The 21,230-nt window shown below is 53.2% G+C and overlaps 10 protein-coding genes across 10 annotated transcripts; 7 read left to right on the top strand and 3 right to left on the bottom strand.

Moving 5' to 3' along the window:
• Positions 1-96: 96 nt before the first annotated feature.
• N7510_008804 (NRAMP family metal ion transporter) lies at positions 97-1,948 on the top strand (the record flags this gene model as incomplete). Its single annotated transcript, XM_056980729.1, has 3 exons — positions 97-747; positions 806-1,077; positions 1,132-1,948. 3 exons carry the CDS (start codon positions 97-99, stop codon positions 1,946-1,948), a joined length of 1,740 nt encoding a protein of 579 aa, XP_056830938.1.
• Positions 1,949-2,136: 188 nt separating this feature from the next.
• N7510_008803 (putative SNF7 family protein (Cta1)) lies at positions 2,137-2,850 on the bottom strand (the record flags this gene model as incomplete). The annotated part of the gene is made up of 2 exons (XM_056980728.1): positions 2,137-2,721; positions 2,785-2,850. The coding sequence occupies 2 exons, from the start codon at positions 2,848-2,850 to the stop codon at positions 2,137-2,139; spliced, it is 651 nt and encodes a 216-aa protein (XP_056830937.1).
• Positions 2,851-4,090: 1,240 nt separating this feature from the next.
• Positions 4,091-7,880, top strand: N7510_008802 (uncharacterized protein; the record flags this gene model as incomplete). The annotated part of the gene is made up of 4 exons (XM_056980727.1): positions 4,091-6,106; positions 6,165-6,842; positions 7,192-7,442; positions 7,505-7,880. The coding sequence occupies 4 exons, from the start codon at positions 4,091-4,093 to the stop codon at positions 7,878-7,880; spliced, it is 3,321 nt and encodes a 1,106-aa protein (XP_056830936.1).
• A 608-nt stretch (positions 7,881-8,488) lies between these two features.
• N7510_008801 (uncharacterized protein) lies at positions 8,489-9,469 on the bottom strand (the record flags this gene model as incomplete). The annotated part of the gene is made up of 1 exon (XM_056980726.1): positions 8,489-9,469. The coding sequence occupies one exon, from the start codon at positions 9,467-9,469 to the stop codon at positions 8,489-8,491; it is 981 nt and encodes a 326-aa protein (XP_056830935.1).
• An 895-nt stretch (positions 9,470-10,364) lies between these two features.
• On the top strand, positions 10,365-11,004 carry N7510_008800 (uncharacterized protein; the record flags this gene model as incomplete). Its single annotated transcript, XM_056980725.1, has 2 exons — positions 10,365-10,387; positions 10,443-11,004. 2 exons carry the CDS (start codon positions 10,365-10,367, stop codon positions 11,002-11,004), a joined length of 585 nt encoding a protein of 194 aa, XP_056830934.1.
• A 372-nt stretch (positions 11,005-11,376) lies between these two features.
• On the top strand, positions 11,377-12,564 carry N7510_008799 (uncharacterized protein; the record flags this gene model as incomplete). The annotated part of the gene is made up of 1 exon (XM_056980724.1): positions 11,377-12,564. One exon carries the CDS (start codon positions 11,377-11,379, stop codon positions 12,562-12,564), a length of 1,188 nt encoding a protein of 395 aa, XP_056830933.1.
• A 205-nt stretch (positions 12,565-12,769) lies between these two features.
• N7510_008798 (NADH ubiquinone oxidoreductase F subunit) lies at positions 12,770-13,081 on the top strand (the record flags this gene model as incomplete). The annotated part of the gene is made up of 1 exon (XM_056980723.1): positions 12,770-13,081. One exon carries the CDS (start codon positions 12,770-12,772, stop codon positions 13,079-13,081), a length of 312 nt encoding a protein of 103 aa, XP_056830932.1.
• A 168-nt stretch (positions 13,082-13,249) lies between these two features.
• On the top strand, positions 13,250-14,401 carry N7510_008797 (uncharacterized protein; the record flags this gene model as incomplete). The annotated part of the gene is made up of 1 exon (XM_056980722.1): positions 13,250-14,401. One exon carries the CDS (start codon positions 13,250-13,252, stop codon positions 14,399-14,401), a length of 1,152 nt encoding a protein of 383 aa, XP_056830931.1.
• Positions 14,402-14,897: 496 nt separating this feature from the next.
• N7510_008796 (putative MFS transporter) lies at positions 14,898-16,705 on the bottom strand (the record flags this gene model as incomplete). The annotated part of the gene is made up of 2 exons (XM_056980721.1): positions 14,898-15,471; positions 15,534-16,705. The coding sequence occupies 2 exons, from the start codon at positions 16,703-16,705 to the stop codon at positions 14,898-14,900; spliced, it is 1,746 nt and encodes a 581-aa protein (XP_056830930.1).
• A 2,238-nt stretch (positions 16,706-18,943) lies between these two features.
• On the top strand, positions 18,944-20,853 carry N7510_008795 (putative amino acid transporter; the record flags this gene model as incomplete). Its single annotated transcript, XM_056980720.1, has 3 exons — positions 18,944-19,419; positions 19,474-20,309; positions 20,363-20,853. 3 exons carry the CDS (start codon positions 18,944-18,946, stop codon positions 20,851-20,853), a joined length of 1,803 nt encoding a protein of 600 aa, XP_056830929.1.
• Between the last annotated feature and the right edge of the window lie 377 nt (positions 20,854-21,230).

The following is a 21,230-nucleotide window of genomic DNA, read 5'->3' as shown; positions in this document are numbered from 1 at the left end:
CTGACGAAACGATCATGGCCTGACTGCCAGGAACTTTCATAACTACCACCCGGATCCCCGTTGCTGAGAAAAAAAACTATCCCTCCCACGCTCGTCATGAACTGCCCCTCGCGGACCGACGAGACCCTCGACCATCCCGGCTGGAACCAGAACCCGCCGTCTCTGAGCCCGGACACCACCACACGCCAGGACTTCAATGGCATCACCAATTCCCGCGTCCACCGCAAGCATGCAGCGAGCACAGGCAGCACAGCGGGCGAGGACACAATGGCGATAGATCCATGGCCACACATACAGGACGAAGACCCCGCCATCGAGAAGATCCGCGACGGCGAAGTGGTCGCTGCTGTCGCCTCGGGGTGTCAACAACCACCCTCGAGGTCCAGCGGGTCACCACCTCGCCGTCCCTTTGGAACCTTTCTCTCAGATTCTGCTCTGCACTGCGCCCGCAGCGTCGCCAAATTCGGCCGCTTCCTCGGGCCCGGGTTTCTGATTGCTGTTGCCTATATCGATCCCGGAAATTATGCCACGGATGTTGCGGCCGGCGCAGACTTCAAATATGCTTTGCTATTTATTGTGCTCTTGTCCAATCTCTTCGCGATCCTTCTTCAATCCCTGTGCATCAGACTGGGTTCTGTCACCGGCCTCAACTTGGCGGAGAACTGCCGGCAGCATCTTCCGCGATGGCTGACGATTATCTTGTACGTCTTTTCAGAGGCGGCAATTGTGGCCACTGATATTGCGGAGGTTTGTCTCTCTTGTTTTACTATTCTGTGGAATTATCGATAACTAACTCCCTTGACAGGTGGTCGGATCGGCCATCGCGCTGAACCTGCTCTTAAAAATCCCGCTGGTGGCCGGATGCGCCATTACCCTGGCGGATGTTTTGTTTCTGCTACTCTTCTATCGACCCAATGGACCGATGTGGGGGCTCCGCTTGTTCGAGTTCTTTGTCATGGCTCTTGTGATCGGGGTTGTCATATGCTTTTGCATTCAACTATCTCTGATCAAGGACCAGTCCGTCGGGGAAGTCTTCCGGGGCTATTTACCATCACCGGTCATCGTACAGTCAAATGGGTATGTTCTGATCTCTGGACCCGAGTGAAATCTCACTGACATGACACTTGCTAGTCTATACCAAAGTTGCGGCATTCTTGGTGCCACCGTGATGCCGCATTCTCTATTCCTCGGAAGCGGCGTGGTCCAGTCACGCCTGAAAGACTTCGACGTTACTGCGGGATATGTCGACGCCACAGTGCCGCTGGGAAGTACCGGCGGCGAGGTGGAGTATCGGCCATCGATCCATGCAATCCGTGGCTGCATGAAATACTCGATCATCGAACTGAGCTTATCACTATTTACCTTTGCGCTGTTTGTCAACAGCGCTATCCTCATTGTGGCGGGCGCTTCACTGCATGGTGTGGCTGGCAGCGGCAACGCCGACCTCTTTGGAATACACCGACTTCTCTCTCAGTCGATTGCCCCGGCCGCTGGCCTCATCTTTGCCTTGGCCCTACTCCTGTCGGGAATCTCTGCGGGCATTGTCTGCACCATGGCGGGCCAGATGGTCAGCGAGGGAATGCTGAACTGGAGCATTAAACCCTGGATGCGACGACTCATCACCCGGTCTATCAGCATTGTCCCCAGCATCATTATCGCTGGCGCTGTTGGCAAAGACGGGCTGGACAAGACTCTGACGGCTAGTCAGGTTGTCCTGAGTATCATCTTGCCATTTGTCTCAGCGCCGCTCATCTACTTTACCTGCCTCAATCGGTACATGACGGTGCCGGCCGAACAAACCACTGACAGCGAGGGCGAGGTGCACGGGGGACAAGTTCCCATGCGGAACAGCCTGTTCGTCTCGGTGGTCGCCGTACTGGTGTGGGTGTTGATTGTCATTATGAATATTGCATTGCTGGTGTTACTGGGGTTGGGTGAGACATCCTAGAATAGATAGGAGCTACAGACTCCTTCATTGCATAAGAAACGATAGATCATGAATGAACGCTGCATTATTTGATACCACATCCCTAATGGTATATGAAAACGAGTCAGCCCAAAAGGGCAGAGTCCACGAATCGTAAACCCATAATCTCCCCAACTCCAAACACAAAACACAGACAGCAAAAGTAACTATCACGCCGTACCTCCCGCGGGCTCCTTCAGCTGCGCGTGCTCCGGCGGCTCATCAATAAATTGCGGCGGCGCAACCTCATCCTGCAAGAAGCTCGGCATCGCACTCTCCGCCATACTGCTCTCAAACATCGACTCCTCGCCCAGAGCCTCCAGCTCAGCATCCAACTCCGCCTCATCCACATCCTCTGGCACATCATATGCGCGCGAGATACTCTCCTGGATCTCATTGCCGACCTCCATCAAATCGGCCATCTCATCCTGCATGCGCTCGATCTTATCGATATCAACCTTGCCATACTGCTTCTTCAGCTCCTTGGTCGTCGTCTTCATTGCGTCCACAGTCGTCATCACGTTCTTCAGATTGTCCTGCATCATCCCCGCCTGCTCCATGTTCCATGATTGCTGCGAGAGCTGGTCCCGCTGTGCCTCGTACTGCTTGCGGCGCTGCAGCACCTTCAGCGCTTTTTGTCGCAGGGCGTTCTTACCGGGCCCGTCGCGCATCTTGGCGATTTTGGCTTGGTAGGTTGTCAGCTCGGAGTTTAGCGCCGCGAGCTTGACGTCGATGCTGGAGACGCGGTTGTCCACCTATTCCATTGCAGAGGTTTAGTTCATGGTGCGCCTTTATCACAGATCAGGTTGGGGACTTACATTGGAGATGGCGCCGTCCAGAGTGGGCTTGGGAGCCGCACTCTTGGTGCCGAATAGTCGGTTCATGGTGGTTGCGGAGGTCAAGAGGCAGCAGCACCAACACTCTCCGTTGGATAGCGACGTCAGTGGGGCCTGAGGCGTCCACGCCACGTGATCTTACACCGAGTTGGGAGTAGTTATTGAGAGTTAGGTAGAGCAGAAGAGACACCGAATGTACAGTAAGAATAGCTCCAAAAGGACAGAGTCTCATGACATAGTTAGTTACGTGCCCGGTGTATGGCCCGGCTGACCAACCACCACAAGTACCCGCGACCTTTTGGACCGCCTGGATCACACGGGAAATCCAAGTACCGAGTACATGCTGGGTTCCCCCTCGTGGGCAGGTGACTAACTTGCCGAGTGAGATCCAACCGTAGCTTCACTTGTTGTCGTCCCGACCCTAGTTAGTTCTTATACTCTCCCTTCCTCACCACCTGATCGATCGCCTATCGGCCCAGGTCGATCCCCGCTGATTCCACCGTTCCCGCCCCTGCCCACCTAAACTCTTCCTTCTCATCCCAGGGGCCAGACCGATCAGCACAGTCTCCCCCCACGACGGGCTCTATCTCTCTTGCCCTCGCTTCGTTATCTTCACCCTCCTGCATGGTCCGTTGACTCGGCCCAGCATTCCACGACTCTCCCGGCTACTCTCCACCGGGGTTTGTCTGTCCAGCCCAGCCCAACCCCCATCCAGTCACATCCCACAAGGACCGAGACAACGAATTTCTCCCCGCTTTCTTTTTCTTCGTCATTCACTTGCATCTCCAACAAGGTACGTTGCACTCAGCGCCCATCATCTCAGCTTATCTTTCGTTCCCTCGACTTGTCCACTTCCCTCTCTCCTGTCTGCTCCGCATCCCGCGAGGGCAGCCGGAAGACACCATCCGCGTCGTGATTGATGCCACCGACCAGCCCCGCTGACATGGTCCCTTTTCGCCAAGCATAGCGCTAGCTCGCTTCGATTCTGTTGATTCCATTCGACCTACCTCCCACCCCCTTTTGATGCCGATTCGCGTCTTCGCACAACACGCCCTGAAGACCCCGAGATCCACCTCGCCCGGCCCTGAGTGACCGGTCTGTGTGTGTGCGCACACTCCGGAAGGTGTGCATTCGCCCTGCCGCGCAAGGCCCTGCAGACCCTCCTCCCTCGCTTCTCTGCCAACAACATCCCGTGTATGATAGACCGCTCCGTTGCGACACATCTCGGAGACGAACGGACCGGACGACTCCCTTCCATGAATCATTCTTCCCGACTATATAATCCACCATGTTCTGGCGTTTTGGGGGATATGCAAGTATCTCCACTGTCGATACCCTGCTCGAGAAACCAGAGGTCACTCTCGAAGAATTACTGGATGAGCCGGAGATCATCCAGGAACTGAAGCAGCATAATTCGAAACTCATAGAATATCTACGCGAGGACCATGTCTTGAAACGGCTTATGGACTATGTTACGGCACCGAGCCTAGTGAATGATGGTGACGACGAAAAAAATGACATCGACGACGATACGCACGAAAAGGCTGGGTCCGAGAAGGAACAACCCGATGTCGCCTCCCAGCCAGCTGAGCAGGAAACCAAAGAGGCCGATCCGTTGAAGGATGTCCTAGATTCGGATGATTTGGACAAGGTCGAGAAGACCCGTCTGAAGCATGCGTATATTGCGTGCGAGATTCTCTCCTCCGAAGCATGGACCATCCTGGAATCCATAATGGAAAACCAATCGTACTTGCGCGACTTCTGGGGGTTCCTCCGACGACCCCCACCCCTGGACTCGCTGCAGGCGAGCTACTTCACGAAAGTCAACGAAACCCTGTTCGATAAGAAGACGGAGGAGATGTTGGACTTCCTGAAATCCTTGGATGGAATTGTCCCCGCACTGTTGCAGCATATCGACAATCCCATGGTCATGGATCTACTGCTGAAGATTATCAGCTTGGAGAAGGCTGAGGGTGGCCAGGGCACCGTGGACTGGCTGAAAACTCAAGAACTCGTGCCTACGTTGCTTTCCTTCCTCTCGCCCGAATACCCTGGTTCGGTTCAAACATCCGCAGGCGACTTTCTCAAAGCCATAATCACCATCTCCGCAAACGCCAACCCGAACGACCAGTCGTGTATTGGCCCAAACAGCCTGACCCGCGAGCTGGTTTCCGAAAAGTGTATCCAGCAGTTGATCAACTCAATGCTCGGTGGGGGCAACCCGCTCACAGTAGGCGTGGGTATTGTCATCGAAGTGATTCGCAAGAACAACTCTGACTACGACCCTGATAATATCGGCGGACCTGAATCGATGCCTACCCCATACGATCCGATCTATCTCGGCGACTTGCTCCGCCTATTCGCGCAGCATATCCCCAATTTCATGTCCTTGATCCGAAGCAGCAAGCACACGGTGTCCGACGGCTTCAATGTGAAGACCGTCGACCGGGAACGATTGAACTCCGCGTGGGGTGCGAAAATCGAACCGCTTGGATTTGACCGCTTCAAGACCTGCGAGCTGATGGCGGAATTACTCCACTGCAGTAACATGGGTCTTTTGAACGAACCTGGAAGTGATGCGTATGTTCTCCAACGGGACACCGAACGCGAGAAGTTGATTCGTGAGGGTGCTTTTGATCCCCACCGCGACGATGTTTCGGGTATTGATTACAACGACACCACGGCCGATTTCACCAATGGATCGGCACCGGATTCGGGCTCGCCAGAAGATTTGAGAAGCTACGAAGTCCATCACGCGGGTGAAGAGGACGGTTTTGAGGATGTTGGTTCATCAGGCATTCTGGTCGATCACGATAAATCCGAGCCAGAGAAGAGTGCCGATGTACCGACAGAGCCACAGCAAACCTCTCAGCCGGAGACTGAGTCTTTTTCCAAGTCTGAGACTGAGCAGACTGCGGAAAGCGCTGCCAATCCCGAATCATCTGACCGCGCTTCCCCCACGGCTGATCTCGCTGATCAGATCGGTGGCATCAAGCTTGAAAATAAACCGTCAAACGAGATCCAGGTCTCTACGCAAACTGTACAGGAGACGTCCGCTGCGCCTGCCCTCCCTGAAGACGTACCGCCCCCTCTCTTTGCAGCGAAGGAGGAAGCAGCCAAGTCAACTTCGGCTCCTACCAATCAGGCCCAGGAGGGTGAACCTGTCCAAGAAACTGAATTCGCAGATCATGTCCACGAAGATTCCGCCGATGAATATATACAATTGGACACCGATGGTCGCCCTGTCGTGGGTGATTATTTGAAGATCATGTTTGTGGAGAACAAAGTGGTGCCCACGATACTGGTAAGGTTGACCTTGTGAGGAGTTAATACAACGCTTCTATTCTGACTGTGACTTCTAGGGCTTCTTTTACCGCTTCCCTTGGAACAATTTTCTCCACAATGTTGTCTACGATGTCGTGCAACAAGTCTTCAATGGCCCCATGGAGCGTGGCTACAACAGGGCCCTGGCCATCGATGTTTTTGACACGGGTCGGATCACGACCGAAATTGTTGACGGCCAAAAACGTAGCGATGAGGCCCAGCGCACCAAGCAGATCCGACTCGGCTACATGGGTCATCTCACCCTGATCGCAGAGGAAGTGGTCAAGTTCAGCGAGCGCCACCCGCCAGAATTACTCTCACGATCTGTTATGGACAGTGTTTTGAACCCGGAGTGGATCGACTATGTCGAGCAAACCCTCTCCGAAACCCGGGAACGAGACAATGCCATCTTGGGCGGTGTTCGCCCGGACATGTCGGTTGGACCTCGCCAGACAGCCGCGAACAATGCCGGTTCCAGCCAGAGCTTTGGAACCTCTTCAGCCCTGGCGGAAGCGGGTCTGAATGGCGGGATTGGCGGTTCGGGGTTCCAAGGATTTGACATCAACCAAGGAGGGGTATCTGGTGGGGCATTCGGTGCAGGTGGTGGTACCTCGCTGCTCAGTGGCTTTGCGAGCTCCAGCGACGATGAGGATGAAGATATGGAGGACCAGGACGACAGAGACTCTGGCAATGCCGAACTAGGCGATTCCGAGAATGTGGGTGATATTCTTCCGACAGATATCGAGCTGCGCGTGTTATGACTGCAATGCGAGCTCGCCATGCCTCCCTCGACCTTGCCCTTCCTTTGCCTTTGCTCATGTAGTCCCGGTGTTTCGCACCGGGGCATTGGTCTCCGCCTCGCGTGTCATGCCTACGGACCGAGCTCTCATCGGACTTTGAGAAACAGCATCGAGCGCCATTGGCAACTCCTATGTTCTCTTATTTTCACCTGAAGTGTTCCGAGTCCGTGATCTCATTCATGATAACGCGATGTTTTCTCACGGCAGCCCATTCACCCAGCCACTCAATACATTGTCATTGATGCTAACATAACTCCTTGACTAGGTATCCACGAATTCCACCAGTCAGCCTATCCCGATCCTGCCTCCACCTCCTGCTCCATTAAGCCTTGGTCCCTCACGCGCACGTCGCCAGCTCGCCGCGCGCCTCGCAGCGCAGAAGCAGCAAGTAGCAGAAAATGCCGATGCTGAAGGCGAGGATAGAAAGGCAGAAGGCGAAGAGAACCGAGACTCATCCTGGCCCACCAGGAACCCATTTGTGATAGCCGGTGTCGATGACGACGCCGAGGGCAGCATGTTCCCCAATACGGACTTCGCCACCAGGGAAGCCGACCAGACTTTCTCGCCCACTTTCCCAGAACCGGGCTTCAGCCCCCCGACTCCCTATCAACGGGCTCATCAGAAGACGACGCCGACGGCCACGCCGAAGCCGTGCGCCGTCGCGTCCGCGTGCCCTTGGAAGTTGAGGATGACGACGACGAAATGGGTGAGATGGTCGGACCCAGCGGGACAGGGTTAGTGGACTCTGACGATGAAGATGAGGCCATCATCAATGAATCTCTTGGGTACTCGAACTTGACTGGCCCAGCGCGGTACAGTAATTTCCGCCGCTCGCGCGCCGTGGGATCGCATTTTGAAGATGATGACGATGCCCAGAACGATTCCAGCGACGGAGAGGATGATGGGCTGGTAGAAATCATGGTTCCTGGCCGGAAATCCTCCACGTCGAATTAGACCTCTTCGTCCTGGCTGTTCGAACATTTCATCTGCATGCATTCTGCGCATTTCTTGGTTTCGCGTTTCCGCTTTTCTTCGCTTTTCTTCGACAGTGCTGCCCGCAATGGGGAGGATACCTACGATTGATGAATTGGGGGGGGGGGGGGTTGCTTCTCTACTTCGCTACGGATTCGAATTATCCATCCTATCCCCACATCATCACTTTGTGCCCTGGCGTCTGTATATACTTCCTTCTATCTCATCTCAGGGGTAATCTTGCTGCCCTTCCTGCATTCTGATGATTCCGAGTGCCTTTCTTTCTGCAAGTTTGCCGCGCGTGTTTTTTGTTCTTGTTTTCCCCTGTGCATGCATCACACCCTCTGCGGAGTGCTTGACGAGTGTTATGTTTCTTCTTGTTCGTTTCTGATAGTATAGCTGGTTGGATGGTTGGTTGGGCGAGCTACGTTGTGACATGTACGATAGTTGGTGTGTTAGTTAGAGATGAGAGTGAATTGAAGTTTTGGTCATTGATTAGATTAGTTAGGAAATACCGCTGTAGCCGGGTCCTCATTTTGTTTGCGGATGATACCATTTCTTCCACCCAACCACTCCGTGACAGGACCACATTATTCTCCTGAACCTCGCCCTTGGGACCCCCACACCTGCACCTGAAGCCGATCCCGAGCCCGGCTCCGCGTCTGGGGCGGCGATGCTGTATATGAAACCGCCCGAGGGCGTTTGGGAGCAGACTGGCGCGAGGGCGGGGCTCTGGCCGGTGCTCTAGCCGACGCTCCGGCTGGTGCTGTAGCTGGTGCTCTGGCTGGGGTAGGGTCTCTCGCCGGCGCTGGGTCTCTCTTCTTAAAGAAGATAGCTGTATCCTCGAAGCCGAAGTCGAAATCATCGACGTCGTCGGCTGGGGCATCAGGGAGGTCTAGATATTCGAAGAGCCACGATCTGACCCTCTCACTGCCTGGATGATGGGCATCGCGGGCACCCGGCTCCTGCTTGACCTGGTCCGGCTCATCCTTCGCTTCCTTCCGGATGATGATGACATTGATGTCCCGCATGAGGCCCTTCTTGTAAAATAAGGGATAGAGCTCAGTAGTATGTGACTCCTTATTGTATATTTGAGAGAGGAAAACCGGCTGTATTGGCTTTTTTGTGAACCCGAGCGCGAGCTTGTATATATCGTCGGGCTCCCGCGAATACTGCCCGAGGTCTGGGTCTAGCGCTGGTAGGAGTTCCTTCTCTATGAAGTGATCAAACCCCTGGACGAAGCAGCTATTGATTGGGTGAGATATGACACCCCCGAAGCTCTGTGGCTTCCTCTCCTTCTCCGTCGGAGCATCCTTCCGCCATATCCAGAAGGAAAGACGAGCCCGTAGCTGCTGTGGGGGTTGAGATGAGGCCTGAGAGAAACTTGATGGGGTCTGTGGAGTCACCTGAATACGCTGGGAGGGGGCAGCAGCTGCAACACCTAGTTCCAAGAACTGGCTGGGTATATGCTGCCCAAGCTCCTGTTCACGATCGGGACAGGCCGGCGTCGAGGAGGTAATGAGGTCATAGTATTCGGCGTAGGGAGGGATATCGGTAGGCCGGGAAGGCATGATAGTGGTTGGGAGGTTGATAGGCTAAAAATGAAAGAATAGTAGATGTAAAGAATGTAGTTAACGATATGAAGAGGACACTTTAATAGAGCGAATTTCTATTAGCTGAAGTCGAGTAAATTCGAATGTGAACTGCACCTTATCATATTTGGGACTAATCTCCTTAGTGCTTGTAAACAGCACACAAACTGCATATCATTTGTAAACTGGTCTGCATACTACCATCCACGCTATCCACGCTATCAACGGGAAGTTGCTTTAGCGATATACTAGCCTCAAATAGTTGCTCCGGGCTGGGCTTCCGTCATATAGGCATCTCCCCGACTAGCAACCCCTTGATGGCTACACATAATGCAGACAACTGCCGCTTGTTTGCCTTAGCTGTGTTCTTGAACCGAGTCAACTGGAATGCTCAAGGACAGAAACTTGGGAATAATAGGTCTACATACAAATAAATACCTTGCTGTAAAAACTTTGAACAATTTACCCAGCGACTGTCGTGCTTGAGCCTTCTGTTAGTGATGGTTGACTAGTGACTCTTCACGTTAACATGGTCATTTCTCTTTAAGTAGATATATAAAGGTTTAGAAGTCTAATGGTATACTAATTTACCTTATCTATATGTGTACTATGAGAAATACTATAAACGATCTATTTAATAGCCTTATATCTTTGGGGACCGTATACTTGCACTACCTACCGCATTATGTACGGTCAAAAAAAGTGGGACCGATCGCCCGCAACCCGCAACAACTTTTCCATCGAAGATTTAGCATCCCTTCTTCGCCATCGTACTATTGTACGGATTCGCATGAGAGAGATATACTTCTGCTCTCTATAGCACATTATTTTCAATGGACATCTAGGCTTGACTCCACTGTCTCAGATCAGAAAAATGTCGACGTCTCCGTCGGCGGGGTGAGCTCCTATATCAGAAACCGGAACAGACCACACATCTAACATTCCACTCCAGCTCCTCCCCCTCCCTAGAAGCTCACACCAAACTCATAAACTGGGTCCGCAGCCACGGCGGTTCTATCTCCGACAGCGTGCAAATCTCCCAAGACTCCACTCGGGGCGTGCACCTCCAAGTGAAAGCCGACTGGCCGGAACCAATCCCCAGAGAAACACGGGTAATCAACGCACCGGTGGGGATAACGCTATCCTATTTTAATGCCATCGACCACCGCCACCAATCATCCTCCAATGGAGTATCGTTTTCCAGCCACGGCGTGGTCTTCCCGCGTGCATTCATTGACGCCGTCGGGCCCGAGGAAACCACGACCTTTTTCCTAATGGGCCAGTTCCTGCGCGGCGAAAGCAGTTTCTGGTTTCCGTATCTGCGCACGCTTCCCCAGCCGGGCCAGTTGACTACGCCGCTGTTTTTTGGGGAGGAGGATGTGGATTGGATTCAGGGGACGGGGATCCCGGATGCGAGTGTACAGCGGTTTCGGCTTTGGGAGGGGCGGTTTGATGAGTCTATTGCGAAGCTTGAGGAAGTAGAGTTTGAAGATGTCGACTCTTATACTTGGTGAGAATATCCCGGTTTGGTTTGTATCTGGGATCGAAGTCTGACTGGTTGGTATCTAGGGAGCTCTATCTCTGGGCTTCGACGATTATTTCCTCTCGAGCTTTCTCGTCGAAGGTTCTATCTGGTGCGGTCCCGGATGGGGATCTCTGCGATGGGGATGGGGTGTCTGTTCTGCTGCCTCTGGTTGATCTGCCGAATCATCGACCACTGGCCAAGGTTGAGTGGCGGGCCGGTGAGAAAGACGTTGGGCTATTGGTTCTGGAAGAGATTGCTCCCGGACAGGAGATTTCCAACAACTACGGTCCCCGGAATAACGAGCAATGTATGTTGGTTGCCACGGTTGTCCAGACACTAAACTAATATATTGGCAGTGCTGATGAACTACGGCTTCTGCCTCGTCAATAACCCGACCGACTACCGGATCGTCAAACTGGGGGTGCTGGTGAGCAGCCCGCTCATGGCAGCCAAAGACCGACAGCGGCAGCTGTATCCCGAGCAGGCCACAAAAACCGAGGACCCGTACTATATCTTCAGCATCCTCTACCCGCTCCTAGCCCGCGATACACCGATGGAGCACACAATCGTCTCCCCAGCCCTGTTCAACGCACTCGCCGTGATGGAGGGTAATCCGCGCGAGCAAGATATGATCGAGATCACCGAGTCTGGGATTCGTATCCCGCCTGCTTACGGAAATGGACACAGCACTCTTGCAGCATTGAGTCAGATCAGCTTCGAGCTGATTGCGCATATTGGGTTGCTGCAGGACAGCGCGGAAGGACTCCCAGTACAACCAGCCAATCTGAATCAGATGCATACGCAGATTTACCGCAATGGTCAGATTGCACTCGATCAAGCTGCCCTCATCATCATCTCGTGGACTCTCACCCGAGCAAGGGAGCAACAGCGAGGCGAGACCTGGGACGATATCAAGACCATGCTGAACGAGCACATGGCCCGTATACCCGCCGACCTCCTGTCCGAGGAAATCCTATCGCGCATCCGGGTCCGCATCCTCGAGCGCGAGTCCATCGTGCCCAAGAACGGAGTTCTTTTCCGACTCACCGAGCTATTTACTCTCCTCCCGACGGAGATGCAAGGTCCCGGCCAAAAACACTTTGACCACGTCTTCGACCGCGCAGTACAGGTCATTCCTGTCGTGCGCAGCGTGCCGAACTTGCTTTTCGGGACGCTGCTTTGCTTGCTGGTTGCCACGTACCGCTCACAGGTCCCACTGCCAGCGCGCCTGACTCGATGGTTGGAGTTTCTTTTCGAGGCATATCCCCCACCATCCGTGGCTGGTCCTGATCCTGCCGAGGATGAACAGATGGATACGCTCCTTGCGGCGTTTGATGAGTTTGTGAAAGTCGAGAACGCCCAACCATGGGCTGCTGATGATGGAGTTACATGGTTGGTCAATGATAGTGGGTGGTTGGATGTGAACTGGCTGCGGTGGGCATGGTGGGTTGTTGAAGCAGAGACAGTGCTGGTGCCGCCGGAGCCATTGCAAATACTGGGTGGTGGACCAGTGCAGATGCTGAGACAGGCGTGCTTGTATGTACCTTAGCTATGTATTATGTCATCGCCAGTACCTCCTGCTGGTTGGAATGAAGGATCATGACTCAGCAACATCACATGACTCCTCCCGTCCAATCACAGCTCACGTAATCCGCAACCGCAGGAATTGCCCAGCAAGCCGTCGTCCTTTCCCTCTCCATGACCCCGTTGGATTCCCACGCATTGCCCTCCTTCCTCCCCGTCAATCCGTCATCATGATATCTCGAGCGGCGGCTCCCTCCCCTTCCTCCCTCTCACACCTGTCTTCCCGCTCCCTCCGCGCCCAGGGGGCGGCCGCCCGCTCTTTCGCATCCGTGCAGGAGGCACCTCCCGTGCGGCACTATGGCGGGCTCCAGGACAAGGATCGGATCTTCACAAACCTCTACAATCACCATGGGGCAGACCTCAAGTCGGCAATGAAGTATGGTGATTGGCACCGGACCAAGGATATCATTCTCAAGGGCGATGATTGGGTGAGTGTCCCTCCCATTGTGGTTAGGATGTCCAAAAAAGGTCGCAATTGCTAATTTGATGGTGTGAATAGCTCATCTCCGAGCTGAAGGCTTCAGGTCTCCGTGGCCGCGGTGGTGCTGGTTTCCCCTCGGGATTGAAATACGTAAGTGGGATGGGAGAGAGTCGGACAACAATAGCGGATGGAGCTGACCAGTGGTTTCTTCGCACCCAATTAGTCGTTCATGAACTTCAAGGATTGGCAAAAGGACCCCCGACCGCGGTATCTGGTCGTCAATGCAGACGAGGGTGAGCCCGGAACTTGCAAGGACCGAGAGATCATGCGCAAGGACCCCCAGAAGCTGATCGAGGGCTGTCTGGTGGTGGGCCGGGCCATGAACGCCAACGCCGCCTACATCTACATCCGCGGCGAGTTCTACCACGAGGCCACCGTCCTCCAGCAAGCCATCAACGAGGCGTACCAGGCCGGGTACATCGGCAAGAACGCTTGCGGCACCGGATACGATTTCGACGTCTACATCCACCGGGGAATGGGCGCCTACGTCTGCGGTGAGGAGACATCATTGATCGAGTCGCTCGAGGGCAAGGCCGGCAAGCCGCGCCTGAAGCCGCCCTTCCCCGCTGCCGTTGGTCTGTTCGGCTGCCCCAGCACCGTGACCAACGTCGAGACCGTGGCCGTGACGCCCACCATCATGCGCCGCGGTGCCAACTGGTTCTCCTCATTTGGTCGCGAGCGTAACGCTGGCACCAAGCTGTTCTGTATCTCGGGCCACGTCAACAACCCCGTCACGGTGGAGGAGGAGATGTCCATTTCACTTCGCGAGCTGATCGAGAAGCACTGTGGAGGTGTGCGGGGCGGCTGGGATAATTTGTACGCCGTTATTCCCGGCGGCTCGTCCACGCCCGTGCTCCCCAAGTCTGTGGCCGACGACCAACTCATGGACTTTGACGCCCTCAAAGACTCACAGTCCGGTCTGGGCACTGCCGCTGTCATCGTCATGGACAAGTCCACCGACATTATCCGCGCCATTTCCCGTCTGTCGACCTTCTACAAGCACGAGAGTTGCGGCCAGTGCACCCCCTGTCGCGAGGGCAGCAAGTGGACCATGCAGATGATGCAGCGTCTGGAGAAGGGTAACGCCCGCGAGCGTGAGATCGATATGTTGCAGGAGCTCACCAAGCAGGTCGAGGGCCACACCATCTGCGCTCTCGGCGAGGCCTTTGCCTGGCCCATCCAGGGTCTGATCCGTCACTTCCGGCCGGAGTTGGAGGCCCGCATTCGCCAGTACGAGAAGGAACTCGGTGGTACTCCCTACGCCGGTGGCTGGAACCCGGAGAGCCGTGCAGAGGGCAAGCTGATCTCCCCCGGCATGTAAACGGTTTCCCAGCAAACAGCGTTTGTTCTAAAAAGCGAACCGGGACAGGGTCCAACCAGTCGGCTTCCTCTCAAAACTAGATGGACGCCCTTTATTCTAGTCTTGGGGGCTTTAGCGGTTCTTACATCTTTTTGTTTCTTCTCCTCCTCTTGACCCTAACCCCTCCTGTTTCCTATGTCTCTTCTAAATTTCCTTGTCTCCATGTACAGTTGTCGGTAGCAAATTTCATGCAATTCATGTTTTCGCCGTGGTTCAATTATACGGTAGTGTCTTTCTGGCTGGATGCAATAAACATTAACCTTTGTGCTCGAGGTTCTATGAAATTAAGCGCATCAAAAACACTGAGGCTTGCCTCCCTGAGTTGAATCGGCGGAACGAATGCTCGCCTTACCTCTCATTCTCCTCTACAGGCCTGATCTCCATGCGAACAGCACCCCTATCCATCACCAGAGCATCCTTCCTCTCATCACAATGCACTCTTATCCTCCGGTACTTCCTACACTTGCACAATCCCATCCCTCTGATTCTTCTTCGTCTCAATCCTAACCAGCCTCTCCTCCCGCCACTGCATCCCACGCGCATTCTCTAACCAAAGCAGCACCAAAGCCGCTGCCATCAACAGCCCCAAAAACCCAAAACACCACCCCCAGCCCATCCCCACCAACATCTGGTCAATCACCGCCGCACCGACAGCTCCAAGCCAGCACCGCACCAGATTGCATGCTGCCGCCGCCGTAGATGCCCTGTCCGAGAAGAGATCCACCAGCAACGTGTTGAGCGTATTCAGCGCAGAAATGAAACACAGCCCAATGATGAACTGCAGAACCAGCAGTGCCGCTAATGGAGCTCGCTGCTCCAGCACCCAGCCGTATGGCAAGAAGGCCGCAATCCCGAGTGCCATCAGCGGGAAGACGGTTTGCAGCCGCGTGCGCTCAATCGGGAATGCGCGTAGGTCGTCGCCTTTTTTCCGGTCTACTGCGAAGTTGAGCTTGCGCGCTACCCGGCGGTAGTTGTAATCGACTAGCTTGCCGTTTAGGATGGCGCCGATGCAGGCGCTGATTCCTAAGGGGCTGGAGGATTCGCAAGTTTGTTAAAGGCCTTGTGTGGGTTGGTGAGGATTGGGAGTACTTACATGAAGCATAGGCCGATCTGCAGCTCGTTGAATCCATATAATCTGCCGAACAAGTTCGGTACAGATGTTAATAGTGCAATGTTGGAGAACATGACTAGCCCAATGTACCAGATGATGATGATGGCATCTTTCTCCAGCAGGATGGCGAATGAGTTCATTGGGTTCGGGAACGAGATTCGAGTGGACCGGTTATGCTGCTGCGCGTCGGAGCCCTGGGTTTCAACTCGCTCTTCATCGCCCTTGTCATCACCGTTCTCGTTTTGTCGTCGCGCAGCCCAGTACTGAAGCAACGACATGCGCCACCACTCTCGCGGCAGAACGCTGCCATTCCCAACAATCTTGCGCGCGGTCTCTGGCATGGTCACTATAAAGAGAACCAGATACCCTCCGCTGATGATAACCAGGAACCAGAAGACACTGCGCCACCCCAAAAATTTCGCCAGCAGCCCACCGATCACAGGCCCCAGTGCAGGAGCAACCATAACCCCTGCCGCCATGGGACCAATGTATTTGCCGCGCTCAGCAGGAGTGGCAATGTCAGCGATAACGCCATATCCGAAGGACACAGTCCCGCTACTGCCGGCGCTCTGCACACAGCGCAGCACCAGCAGCGCCGCGAAGCTATTCTGCAGCGCGAGCCCGATGTTCGCCGCCGTATACACAGTGAACGCGAGGATATATGCCGGGCGCCGCCCGCCGGAGTCGGAAAACGTGCCTATGAAACTGGGCGCCAGGCCCTGCAAGATCATGTACGTCGTGATGGTGAGGTTAACCAGTGCAGTGGTAAGGTCGTAGTTTTCTACCAGCGTCGGCATCACCGGATAGTAGATCTGTCCTGATAGCGGGGAAAAGAATGAGGCCAGTGTGACCATCAACACTATGAAACGCTTTTCGTGCTTGCTGAAGGCTGAGTGTGGCTGTTCTTCTGGTTCTCTTGCTGTTGTTGGGGTAGCCTCCTTTTGTGCTTCTGGTGCTGATGGGTCTGAGTCTCCGCATGCTGCTGCTTCCGTCGGTTCGTCCATCACGATTATGGGTTTATCGTTTATATGGGTGATTATGTCTGTCGTCTCGGCACTTTGTTGTTTCTTTTCAGCATGTTCGTCCTCGCTGCATCGGGTTACACTCTCCACTAGGCCATCCGGCTTGACTTCTGGGTCTTGTGCTTGGCTCATCTTGTTTGAACCAGAGCAGCAGGTAGACAAGATAGATGATAATATTCAGTTGAGAACCAGATCAGTCTTGCCCTGAGACTCTAGACAGAGACGGCAGTCGATCTGGTGACTGTATTTTGCAGCGCCGACAATTATCGAGAACGAACGTCACAAGCAAGCACCGTCCCGCCGTTGAGAAATCAGGCAGAGACCAAAAAAAAAGAAGAAGAAACCCGTCAGCCAAGCCCGATGCCAGACAGCTAGTATCCCTCTCGTCCGGCCTCTTAATCCGGGCCTAGTCGGACAAAAACCCCGTGGGGTGCCGTGCGTTCGTGCGCAGATTACTGCCTGTATTCAAATTCCAGTGCTGAACCACACTCTATCTTTCGGACAGATGGATCAGACGAGTTTGTGAAACCACGGCTTCACCTTCGCCCCTGAAAACGAGAAGTCCTAAGAGAAAGAAAAGCTGGGGAAGAGAAAAACTAGACCAGTCTGTGCACTGGGTTGGACGACACGGGATTGCGATGGTTCTTCGTGTGTTCTAACTTCTGTTCCTGTCGGACGAACCAGGGGCGAATACAACGCTATGTACCAGGTTTGAAGTGAAGCTCGTCGAGAACAAACATGCGAGCTTTTCTCTTTAAATTGTTGCCAATAATGAATAAGAAAGCGATTTTTTTGTAGGTGTGAAGATGATTGAAGCCCCGCGCTTTACTTGATGCTCGACCCAATCATCGCATCCCGGGGCCGGGTTGGCGGCCGCTACCGGCATTATGTGTAGATACGGTCTGGTTGGCTGTTATATATGATGTGAAAGTCTATGAAAAGGAGTAGAAAGTAATAACAATTAGAATGGTACTGAGAGAGAGACCGGAAGGCAAAGCATTCGTTTTCAATATGGCTTGGAGAACGGAGCGGGTGTACCGTCACTGCCAAGAATGATCATTATGCTGAAGAATAGGTCCCACCTGAACTATCCATATTAGAAAAGGCAAAAGAAATTGCAGCAAGACCAGATCCTTGACTCGAATGTTGTGTGGTGTCTGCTTTCAGGATGCTCCACGATCAACTTCGACTAATTAACTACAAGCACCGCCCGCAGTCAGAGAGCGAAATGATTTGATTTCGTTTAGAAATGTAATTGTACTTTGATGCAGAATAATGAGCGACCTTAACCTAAGGTTGTACCCATCCTTGGCTCTGTATCCAGCTCAGCATAATCTGTCCTCGTCGCGCACAGACTCATTTTCCGGAGATCATTTTGCAAACTGAAGCGGCTTACCGGCCTAGCGTAGATGAGACTAAGACTCGAGGCGCCGAAGTGGGTTTGGAGCAGCACCTGCAGATGTTTTTCTTTTAAACGAAACTCGCTGTGATTCGCTTTTACTGTGTAGACCGAATGGGATTGAGGCGCTTGATGAGATCTACATGTAGTTAGATAAATGACTTGGTTAATCAGAGGCACCTGCTTTATCATATGTGCCTTTGATGGCTTTTTATGATTCGCCACCTATCTTGTAGGTATTATTGTTGGCTGAGGCACAGAACATTTCCAGATTTCGGAAAGACTGCAGATGATGCGCGTCTAACGTTGCAAGCGTTGGATCCTAGCAATGTAATCAAACCCCATGTAGCCAGATAACGATGTCATCGCCATTTCATCCCAACGTCATATAGTAATTGGAAGTTGAATCTAGAGGCTCTAGGCAGCCCAGTAGTTGATAGGGACCCCATTTTTATATTCATTCGAGAAGAACGGGAAAACTCCAAAATAATCTCTGAGCTTCCACAGTGACCGATCATAAGTAAGGCTCGCTTTCTGGGGCCCGAATTATGGTGTGCTGTTGTTTTCTTTTTATTCGTGATTATTGGTAAACAAATTGTGCTATTTGTTGGATATTTTGGGGCCAATAATAGACGAATGCATCATGACTAACTCTGCACAAACCTACACCGAAAGCTGAGCCGCGGCTCCACCGGGGCTCAGTCCAATGGCGGCTAGATCCGCAGTAGCAAGCTATAGGCTGGACGCTTGGTAACATAAGCTCTTTTTGGCAACCCCACCAGGTTGGGACCCTTGGATGCATTCGGTGGCCCCAGAGGTGGTTGGTTGGATCCGTGGATATCCGAGCGATGACTTGCTTGATACGAGGCTAAAAAGCTACGGGTCGCCCACAAATTTTTTTCTCTCATCGCTGCTGCCGGTCATCTATTACATACTCTACTTTATCTCTTTCTGCTATTCAACACCTTAAAATGGCCAAAGTTGGCAATTTAGCCCTCGATGGGGAGGACCCCCGTCTCCACCACGAAAAGGAGCACGCACAAACGATCGTCGTCCCTCCCGAGTACAGCTCAGACGCGATTCGCCCGCAGCATCGCAAACTGCATGACACCAGCGTGACATTCGAAGAATATATCTACTATGCTAGACGAACCCGCGCCGAGGAGGATAACCAGCCCAAGGCAGAAAAGGAATCTGGGATTTTATCGATCATCTTCCCTCCTAAATCGGACGGAGGCGTGAAACAAGAAACGGAGCATGTGTCGCGAGATGCCACTGCCATTAATACTAGTGATCCGTCGAATCGCATGACCATCACTGACGAGGAGTGGGCTAACGCATCCCGGGCGCTTCGCACCGCCACCCGAGGTGCGATCTTCTATCTGATCACTACCGATATTCTGGGACCGTTTGGCTTACCTTATGCGTTTGCTACCATGGGCTGGGGGTAAGTCTGCGTTCCTTGGGGATGAGAAAATAGGTGCTAATACAAGCTGTTAAGACCCGGTGTGGCTCTTTACACGGTTTTCGCCGGCCTCGCTGGTTACTCTGGATGGCTTCTCTGGGAGACCTTCCTCGGTCTGGACTCTTACCAATTTCCGTTGCATAGTTTCGGAGACCTTGCTTTCCGCTTGTACGGACGTCCGCTACGATACCTGTTCAACGTCCTACAGAGCATCCAGCTGATCCTTAATGTCGGTCTGATTGTTATTTCCAACGGAGAGGCTCTGTCCCAAGCGACGCAATTCAAGCTCTGCTTTATTATCTGCTGTCTGATCTGGGCCTTAGTGGGATTCTTCCTCGGCCAGATCCGTACTCTCCAGAAATTCGGATGGCTGGCTAATGCAGCTGTCTGGTTCAACCTTATTTGCATGTTCATCACGATGGGCGGAGCCGCTCACTCGCCCCCAAACTATGCCGGCTCCAGCCAGTCTGCCGGCGCTAGCATCGGTGACGGCTCCTCCGTTAAGCCAGTTCACGGTGTTTACCCGCCTGTGATGACCACTGGCGGGCTTCCCGATGCCAGTGATTTTGCCGCCAGTGTCAGTGGTGCCATGCAGGCTATCTTTGCCTACGGTGGTGCAATGGTTTTCCCCGAATTTATGGCCGAGATGAAGCGCCCTAAGGATTTCCTGACTGGCATGTGGGCGGCACAGGCCTTCATTTACTTCTGCTACATGCTCTACGGCCTGTTCATATATGGGTATCAGGGCCAGTACACGATTAACCCGACCTACCTTGGAATTAGCAAATATAGCATCCAGACAGCTGGCAATGTCTTTGCAATGCTTAGCGCATTGATTGCAGCGGGTCTGTATGGCAACATTGGTCTAAAAGGTAAGCCCTCCATGGAAAGATTTCATCGAAGCTTGACTAAATGTTTTTCTCAGTCCTCTATAACAACGTCATGGTCGAAATCTTCCGTTGCCCTCCCCTCACAACCACACGTGGCAAATGGATGTGGTTTGCCTTGATCCCAGTTTACTGGGCCATTGCCTTCATTATCGCTGCCGGCATTCCCAACTTCTCCGGACTAACCTCCGTGGTATCCGCGTTCTGTATCCTGCACTTCACCTACACTTTCCCACCTTTGCTCGCAACTATGTTCTGGATTAAGGAAGCCGCAATGGGAGATGGAGAAGGGTTTGATCCTGTGACGGGCAAAACGGTGCGACATGACAGCGGTGTCAGACGTTTCATCCGTGGCTTCTTGGCCCAGAGCCCCAAGCGGATGATCTTCAGCGTCTGGAACGTGTTCTACTTCCTTGGTGCCTTGGCTCTCGCAGGCCTTGGTGCTTATTCCGCTATCACCAGTCTGATGTCGGCGTACGAGAAGAGTGTGACGACCTCATTTACGTGCACCAGCCCATTGGATGGGTGAGTGGTTTTGGTGGCACATACAATATATATGTCGGGAAGCTATGTATATGTGATTATGGGGCGGTTCAAGCATTCGTGCATGTGTATTTTTGACACAGTTGTATTTAGTTTTTGGTAGCTGCAACAAAAGTCATAGTGCTGGAATGTACAACTTTATGATTCACTTTGACATCGGCGGATCTAATAATTATATGCAGTATGTCCTCCTTGATTCCAGCTACTCCATTTTGGCGGATCACACTAGGCCTGTCCGTCTTGCCGACCAGTGCATCCATCGTCCTAGAGCAGGTATTCAAAGGGCTTGAGATTGCAATGCGTAATGCTATCAAAGGATCATTGCCTCACAAATTTCATTTGTGTATGTATCTATGGATGAGT

The sequence above is a fragment of the Penicillium lagena genome (assembly GCF_028827675.1).
Source record: "Penicillium lagena strain IBT 129212 chromosome Unknown utg000006l_segment0_segment0, whole genome shotgun sequence".
NCBI classification, from domain to species: Eukaryota; Fungi; Ascomycota; class Eurotiomycetes; order Eurotiales; family Aspergillaceae; genus Penicillium; species Penicillium lagena.
This window is presented reverse-complemented; position numbering and strand designations above follow the sequence as displayed.